Here is a 9,026-nt window from a genome sequence, read left to right as displayed (position 1 = left end):
CTGCAACCCAGTGTACTACAGTGACAGACCTGTCCCCACCGGTACTGTATCCCAGTGTACTACAGTGACAGACCTGTCCCCACCGGTACTGCAACCCAGTGTACTACAGTGACAGACCTGTCCCCATCGGTACTGTACCCCAGTGTACTACAGTGACAGACCTGTCCCCATCGGTACTGTACCCCAGTGTACTACAGTGACAGACCTGTCCCCACCGGTACTATATCCCAGTGTGCTACAGTGACAGACCTGTCCCTCCTGCTTGTTGCAAAACAATGTGCAAGTGCTCCCAATATTTACTTTGCACCCTCCTCTCCAGCAGCCTCTGTTTGCACTTTTCTGGCTCACTACTCAATTCATGCTCAAACTCAAACCCTCTCTATTCTACTCATTTCTCAATTTTTGAGCACGTTCCAATGTAGCCTCTTAGGTAAAAACCGAAAGAACTGTATCTGCTGTAAATCAGGAACTAAAAGAGAAGTTGCTGGAAAAGCTCAGCAGGTCTGGCAGCATCTGTGAAGAAAAGTCTGAGTTAACATTTCAGATCCGGTGGCCCTTCCTCAGGATTGATGGTACCTAGGAAAACGTTGGTTTATATGCAGTAGATAGGGTGGAGGGACGGGGTAAGGAGTAAACGACAGGTGGGGATAGAGATAAAGAAAGAGAAGAACAGTTGGACAAGACAAAGCTGTTGATAATGATCAGGCTAGGAGGGTGAATAGCTGTTAATGGGGACTGTTAGTGACTAGCAATAGGTAGTGTGTAGTGGCAGATGATGTGACAACAAGGCCTGGTGTGTGGGGTAGGGGGCTAGGACATGGGAGAGTTCAGGCCCTAAAATTATTGAACTTGATATTGAGTCTGGAGGGCTGCAGTCTCCCCAAGCTTACGCTGAGTTTCACTGGAACACTGCAGCAAGCCTGAGACAGAGACGGTGGCCAGGGAACAGGGTGGTGTGTTAAAGTGGCAGGAAATTGGAAGCTTAGGGTCTCTGTGGGCCGAACATGGACGCTCTGTGACGTGGTCACCCTCTCTATGCTTTGTTTCCCCAATGTAGAGGAAATCACTGTGAGCAGCAAATACAGTAGATTAGATTGTGGGAAGTGCAGGTAAAGTGCTGCTTCACCTGGATGGTATGTTTGCGCCCATGGATTCTAGGGACAGAGGAGGTAAATAGGCAGGTGTTACACCTTTTGTGGTTGCAGGGCATGGTGCCATGGGGCTCTGGGGGAGATGCTGTGAGTGAAAGAAGAGTGGACCAGGGTGTCCCGGAAGGACATTTTCCTGTAGCATCAGAAGGGTCAGTGGACCTGAAACGATTTTTCTTCACAGATGTTGCCAGACCTGCTCAGCCTTTCCAGCAAAGTCTATTTTTGTAGCCTTTTAAGTGCTCACCTGCGACCTGGTTTTGGGGTACATGGGGGCGTGGCAGTTTCCAGGCTCCTGAAACACAAGAAAATTAAATAACAATTTAGAAAACTTCAGCTCAAGCCCTCTTCCTTGCATTGAGCTCTTCCCCCTTCCCAACTAGCGGGCAGGCAATAGCCCAGTGCTACTATCACTAGACTATTTACCCAGAAACTCAGCTAATGTTCTGGGCACCCGGGGTGGAATCCTGCCAATGCTGAAGGTGGAATTTGATTACAGTAAAAACTACCAGATGGATCATCTAGCATTGAACTAGGCACCGGAAAAGATAAACGGCAGAAACAGCCCGGTCGACCGTGCAGAGTCCTCCTCACTAACGTCTGGGGGCTAGTGTCAAAATTAGGAGAGCTGTCTCACAGAATAGTTAAGCAATAGCCAGACATAGTCATACTCATGGAATCACACCTTACAGACAACGTCCCAGACACCACCATCACCATCACCATCACCAACCCTGGATATGTCCTGTCTCACCGGCAGGACAGACCCAGCAGAAGTGGTGGCACACAGTGGGATACAGTCGGGAGGGAGTTGCTCTGGGAGTCCTCAACATTGACTCCGAAACCCATGAAATCCAATAGATTGATATTTCTCCATATTCAACAACACTGACCATGGCAGAGTCACAAAATGTTCTCTGGGTGGGGGATTTCAAAGTCCACCATCAAGAGTTGCTCAGCAGAAGGACTATTGATCGAGCTGGTCGGGTCTTAAAGGACATAGTTGCTAGACTGGGTCTGCGGCAGGTGGCGAGGGAACCAACAGGAGGGAAAAACATAATTGACCTCATCCTTACCAATCTGCCAGCTGCAGATGCACCTGTCCTTGACAGTATTGATACGAGCAAACACCACACATTCCTTGTGCAGACAAAGTCCCGCCTTCACATTGAGATAAACCTCCATTGTGTTGTGTGACACTATCACTGTGCTCAATGGAATAGACTTCAAACAGATCTAGTAATTCAAAACTGGACATCCACGAGGCGCTGTGGGCCATCAACAGCAGCAGAATTGTACTCCAGCACAATCTGTAACCTCATGGCCTGGCATATCCCCCACTCAACCACTACCATCAAGCCAGGGCATCAACCCTGGTTCAATGGAGAGTGCAGTAGAGGATGCCAGGAGCAGCACCAGGCATACCTGAAGATGAGGTGTCAACCTGGTGAAGCCACCAAACAGGACTAAGAACAAAGAACAAAGAAAATTACAGTACAGGAACAGGCCCTTCAGCCCTCCAAGCCTGCACTGACATGCTGCCCATCACAACTAATACCCCCTGCCCTTCCGAGGACCGTAGCCCTCTATTCCCATCCTATTCATGTATTTGTCAAGACGCCCTTTAAGAGTCACTATTGCATCTGCTTCCACTACCTCCCCCGACAGCGAGTTCCAGGCACCCACCACCCTCTGTGTAAAAAAACTTGCCTCATACATCACCTTCAAACCATGCTCCTCGCACCTTAAACCCATGGCTCCTGGTAACTCTCTCTTCCACCTGGGAAAAAGCTTCTGACTGTCCAGTCTGTCCATGCCCTTCATGATCTTGTAGACCTCTATCAGGTCGCCCCTCAACCTCCGTCGTTCCAGTGAGAACAACTCAAGTTTCTCCAACCTCTCCTCATAGCTAATACCTTCCATACCAGGCAACATCCTGATAAATCTTTTCTGTACCCTCTCCAAAACCACTACATCCTTCTGGTAGTGTGGCGACCAGAATTGAACACAATATTCCAAATGCGGCCTAATTAAGGTTCTATAAAGTTGCAACATTATCTGCCAATTTTTAAACTCAATGCCCTGGCCGATGAAGGCAAGCATGCCATATGCCTTGTTGACTATCTTTTCCACCTGCATTGCCACTTTCAGTGACCTGTGTACTTGTACACCCAGATCACTCTGCCTATCAGTACTCTTAAGGGTTCTACCATTTACTGTATATTTTCCATCTGGATTAGATCTTCCGAAATGCATTAGCTCATATTTTTCCGGATTAAACTCCATCTGCAAACTCTCTGCCCAAGTCACCAACCGATCTATATCCTGCTGTAACCTCTGACGGTCCTCATTGCTATCTGCAATTCTACCAACCTTTGTGTCATCCGCAAACTTACTAATCAAACCAGTTAACATTTTCCTCCAAATCATTTATATATATTACAAACAGCAAAGGTCCCAACACTGATCCCTGAGAAATGCTACTAGGCATAGCCCTCCATTCAGAAATGCACCCTTCCACTGTTACCCTCTGTCTTTTATGACCAAGCCAGTTTTTTTATCCATCTTGCAAGCTCACCTCTGACCCTGTGTGACTTTACCTTCTGTATCAGTCTGCCATGAGGGACCTTGTCAAAGGCCTTACTGAAGTCCATATAGACAACATCCACTGCCCTACCCTCATCGATCATCTTCGTCACTTCCTCAAAAAACTCAATCAAGTTAGTGAGAAACAACCTCCCATTCACAAAAGCGTGTTTCCTCTTGCTAATACGCCCATTTATTTCCAAGTGGGAGTAAATCCTCTACAATAATTTCCTTCCCACTGACATAAAGCTCTCCGGCCTGTAATTAGCTGGATTATCCTTGCCACCTTTCTTAAACAAAGGAACAACACTGGCTATTCTCCAATCCTCTGGGACCTCCCCTGTAGCCAGTGAGGATACAAAGATTTCTCTCAAGACACCAGCAATTTCCTCCCTTGCCTCTCTCAGTATTCTGGGGTATATCCCATCAGGCCCTGGGGATTTGTCTACCTTAATGTTTTTCAAGACCCTATACATCCTCCCTTTTGATCTCAACATGGCCCAAACCATCTACACACCCTTCCCCAGACTCATCATCCACCAAGTCCTTCTCTATGGTGAATACTGACACAAAGTACATTTAATACCTCACTCATTTCCTCTGGCTCCACACATAAATTCCCTTCCCTGTCCTTGTGTGGGCCAACCCTCTGCCTGCCTACCCTCTTGCTATTTTTATATATGTATAAAAAGCCTTGGGATTTTCCTTAATCCTGTTGGCCAATGACTTTTCATGACCCCTTTTAGTCCTCTTGACTCCTTGCTTAAGTTTCTTTTGACTTTCCCTGTATTCCACCCTTGCTTTGTGTTCTCCCAGCCTCATTGCCTTGACAAATGCTTCCTTTTTCTTTTTGACTAGGTTCACAATATCTCTCGTTATCCAAGGTTCCCTAAATTTGCCATACTTATCCTTCATCCTTAAAGAAATGTGCCGGTCCTGAGGTCCCAGCAACTTACACTTGAAAGCCTCCCACATACCATATGTTGATTTGCCCTCAAACATCTGCCTCCAATCTACATTCTTTAGTTCCTGCCTAATATTGTTGTAATTGGTCTTCCCCCAATTCAGCATCTTCAGGTGACAACTACACTTTATCCATCAGTACCTTAAAGCTTACTGAATTGTGATTCTGTTCCCAAGTTGCTCCACTACTAAGATGTCGACCACCTGGCCAGGCTCATTCCCCAATACTAGAGTCCAGTACGGCCCCTTTCCTATTTGGACTATCTACATACTGTTTCAAGAAGCCTTCCTAGATGCTCCTTACAAACTCTGCCCCATCCACACACCAAGCACTAACTGAGTCCCAGTCAATAAATGGAAAGTTAAAAATCACCCACAACAATAACCCTGTTACTTTTACATCTTGTGAAAATCTGCCTACATATCTGCTCTTCTATCTCCTGCTGGCTGTTGGGAGGCCTATAGTAAACCCAAACATTGTGATTACACCCTTCCTGTTCCCAAGCTCTACCCATATTGCCTCACTGTATGAGCCATCCAAGGTGTCCTCCTGTAGTACAGCTGTGATAATCCCTTTAACAAGTAGTGCAACTCCCCCCACCCCTTTTATATCCCCCCTACCCCGCCTGAAACATCTGTATCCTGGAAAGTTAAGCTGCCAGTCCTGTCCCCTCCCATAACCACGTCTCTGTAATAGCAACAACATCATAGTTTCAAGGACTAAATCCAAGCTCTAAGTTCATCTGCCTTATCTGTTACACTTCTCGCATTGAAACAGATGCACTTCAGTCCACCAGACCCACTTTGATCAGCAACCACACCCTGCCTGTTCTTCCTCCGAGTCTTACTGGCCCTATTCTCCAGTTCCCTTTCAGTCCATTCACCTTTGCATTGGCTCCCAACCCCCTGCCAAGCTAGTTTAAATCCTCCCGAGTAACACCAACAAACCTCCCAGACAGAATATTTGTGCCCCTCCAGTTTAGATGCAGCCCATCCTTCTTGTACAGGTCCCACCTGCCCCGGAAGAGATCCCAATGGTCCAGATATTTAAAACCCTCCCTCCTACACCATCTGTTTAGCCACATGTTGAGCTGTACTATCCTCCTATTTCCAGCCTCACTGGCACATGGCACAGAGAGTAATCCTGAGATAACAACCTTTGAGGTCCTGCTCTTTAACTTTCTACCTAACTCCCCGAACTGCTGCTGCAGGACCTCGTCACTCATCCTACTTACGTCGTGAGTACCAATATGTACCACAACCTCCGGCTGTTCACCCTCTCCCTTCAGAATGCTTTCTGCCCGTTCAGAGACATCCTGGACCCTGGCACCAGGGAGGCAACACACCATCCTGGAGTCTCTTCTACGTCCACAGAAGTGCCTATCTGTACCCCTCACTGTACAGTCCCCTATAACTACTGCTCTAGTGCTCTTTGTCCTTCCCTTAAGAACAGAACCAGCCATGGTGCCACCAGTCTGGCTGTTACTGTTACCTCCTGATAGGCCATCCCCCCCAACAGTATCCAGAACAGTACGCTTGTTAGCAGGGGGGGAACCACCACAGGGGATCCCTGTACTGCCTGCCTGTCTCTTCTAGCAGTCCCCCATCTATCTGCCTGCACCTTGGGTCACCACATCTCCAAAACTCCTGGCTATGATGCTTTCTGCCATCCTCATGCTCCTAAGTGCATCCAACTGCCGCTCCAACCTATCAATGCGGTCTGTGAGGAGCTGCAATTGGGTGCACTTCCTGCAAATGTAGTTATCCTAGACACTGGAAGCATCGCGGATCTCCCACATCTCACAAGTGCAGCAATTAATCACACTGACTGACATTTCTATCACCAATCAAGCTCTTTAAGAAAATGTCACTTGACAACAGCCTTCCGCAAACCACCTCTGGAAGCAGTGACAGCACTGATATCTTCCCCACATCAGCCATCAGCGTCACCATTCTGCTGCCCTCTTCCAGGTCAAGCAACTGCTTGCACACCAAACAGCATAAGCAGCAAGTGAAAGACAGAACTAAGCGATCCCATAAACAACGGATCAGATCTAAGCTCTGCAATGCTGCCACATCCAGTCATGAATGGTGGTAGACAATTAAACAACTCACTGGAGGAGGTGGCTCCACAAATATCCCCATCCTCAATGATGGAAGAGCCCAGCACATCAGTGCAACAGATAAGGCTGAAACTTTTGTAGCAATCTTCAGCCAGAAGTGCCGAGTGGATGATCCAACTCGGCCTCCTCCAGTGATCTCCCTAGGATTACAGATACGAGTCTTAAGCCAATTCAGTTCACTCCACATGATATCAAGGAACGGTTGGAGACACTGTATAATGCAAAGGCTACAGGCCCTGACAACATTCTGGCAAATAGTACTGAAGACTTATGCTCCAGAACCTGCCACTCCTCCAGTCAAGTTACAACACTAGCATTTATCCGACAATGTGGAAAATTGCCCAAGTATGTCCTGTACATAAAAAGCAGGACAAAGCCAACCCGGCCAATTACCGCCCCATCAGTCTTCTCTCGATCATCAGTAAAGTGATGGAAGGTGTCACCAACAGTGCTTTCAAGCAGCACCTGCTCAGCAATAACCTGCTCAGTGACGCCCAGTTTAGGTTCCACTGAGGCCACTCAGCTCCTGGCCTCATTACAGCCTGAAGAGCTGAATCCCAGAGGTGAGGTGAAAATAACAGCCCTTGACATCAGGCTGCATTCAACGGTGAGCCATCATGGAGCCTTAGTAAAACTGGAATCAATGGGTATTGGGGTAAACTCTTCACTGACTGTAGACATACCTAGCACAAAGGAAAATGATCTGGTTGTTGGAGGTCAGTCACCTTAGCTCCAGAACATCTCTACAGGAGTTCCTCAGGGTAGTGTCCTAGGCCCAACCATTTTCAAATGTTTCATCAATGACCTTCCCTCCAACATAAGGTCAGAAGTGGGGATGTTCGCCAATGATTGCACAATGGTCAGCACCATCGTGACTCCTCAGATACTGAAGCAGTCCATGTTCACATCCAACAAGATCTGGTCAATATCCAGGCTTGGGCTGACAATTGGCAAGTGACATTCATGACACACAAGTGAGGGGCAATGACCATCTCCAACAAGAGAAAAGCTAACCATTGCCCCTTGACATTCAGTGCCATTACCATCACTGCCAAGCAATGACCATCACCAATAAGAGACAATCTCACCATTGCCCCATGGCATTCAATGGTTCTCCATCACTGAATCCACCACTATCAACATCCTGGGGGTTATCACTGACCAGAAACTCAACTGGACTCGCCTAATAAACACAGTGGCTGCACTGCAGGTCAGGAACTAGGAATACTGCAGTGAGTAATTCACCTCCTGACTCCTCAAAGCCTGTCCATCACCCATAAGGAACAAGTCCTACTTGCCTCGATGGGTGCAGCTCCAACACTCAAGAAGCTTGACAGTATCCAGGACAAAGCAGCCTGCTTCATTGGCACGACATCCACAAACATCCATTCCCTCCATCACTGACGTACAGTGGCAGCAGTGTCTACTATCTACAAGATGCACTGCAGAAGGATACTCGGACAGCACTTTCCAAATCCAAAACCACTTCAATCTAAAAGCAAAAGCGCAGCAGATATATGGGAACACCACCACCTTCATGTTCCCCTCCAAGCCTCTCAACATCCTGATTTGGAAATATATTGCCGTTCCATCACTGTTGCTGGGTGAAAATCCTCAAATTCCCTCCCTAATGGCATTGTGGGTCAATCTACAGCAGGTGGACTGCAGTGGTTTAAGAAGGCAGCTCACCACCACCTTCTCAAGGACAGGTAATAAATGGTGGCCAGCCAGCAATGCCCACAAATGAATAAGTAAAACATTCCTTAGGCTAAGCTCTCCCTGAACAGGGAGTGTTTGTATGGGCACATGATCCTGGGAGACTTGCTCCAGTTGCTGAATGAATCAAACACTGTGGCTGCTTCCTCTCCTTCCCCAACCAGCGTGTAGCATCAGAGCCACTCACCTCTCCGACTCCCGGTCCTCCTCCATTACCTGATCCAGGGCAAATGGAAAATCAAAGCTCGACTTTGGTACAGAAGTATTGCTGTCAATTGACAAATTGTCACTAGCCGTCCTCACTGCAGCAGATGCTGCAGCTACAGGATCTGAAATGTAGACAGAATCAGAGTGAGTCAACAGAACTACAGTAAGGTATTCATCCTCTTCCACCACATGTTGGTCTTTACTTTCACAGGACAATTATTTTAATCCCATAGAGTAGAGATTTAATCAGTAAAGGAATAATGGGCCATGAAAATAAGGCAGG

At 47.3% G+C, this 9,026-nt stretch overlaps 1 protein-coding gene across 1 annotated transcript in view; it reads right to left on the bottom strand.

Moving 5' to 3' along the window:
• Positions 1-9,026, bottom strand: part of LOC109910615 (rho guanine nucleotide exchange factor 12) — a 127,213-nt gene that overhangs the window by 38,539 nt on the left and 79,648 nt on the right. The window contains exons 11-12 of the mRNA XM_048615346.1: positions 8,724-8,955; positions 1,396-1,443 (exon numbers count right to left, since the gene is read on the bottom strand). Coding sequence (XP_048471303.1) covers positions 1,396-1,443; positions 8,724-8,955 — 280 coding nt within the window. The remainder of the gene's footprint in view (positions 1-1,395; positions 1,444-8,723; positions 8,956-9,026) is intronic.

This window comes from Rhincodon typus, chromosome 32 (assembly GCF_021869965.1).
Source record: "Rhincodon typus isolate 14 chromosome 32, sRhiTyp1.1, whole genome shotgun sequence".
Lineage (NCBI taxonomy): Eukaryota > Metazoa > Chordata > Chondrichthyes > Orectolobiformes > Rhincodontidae > Rhincodon > Rhincodon typus.
This window is presented reverse-complemented; position numbering and strand designations above follow the sequence as displayed.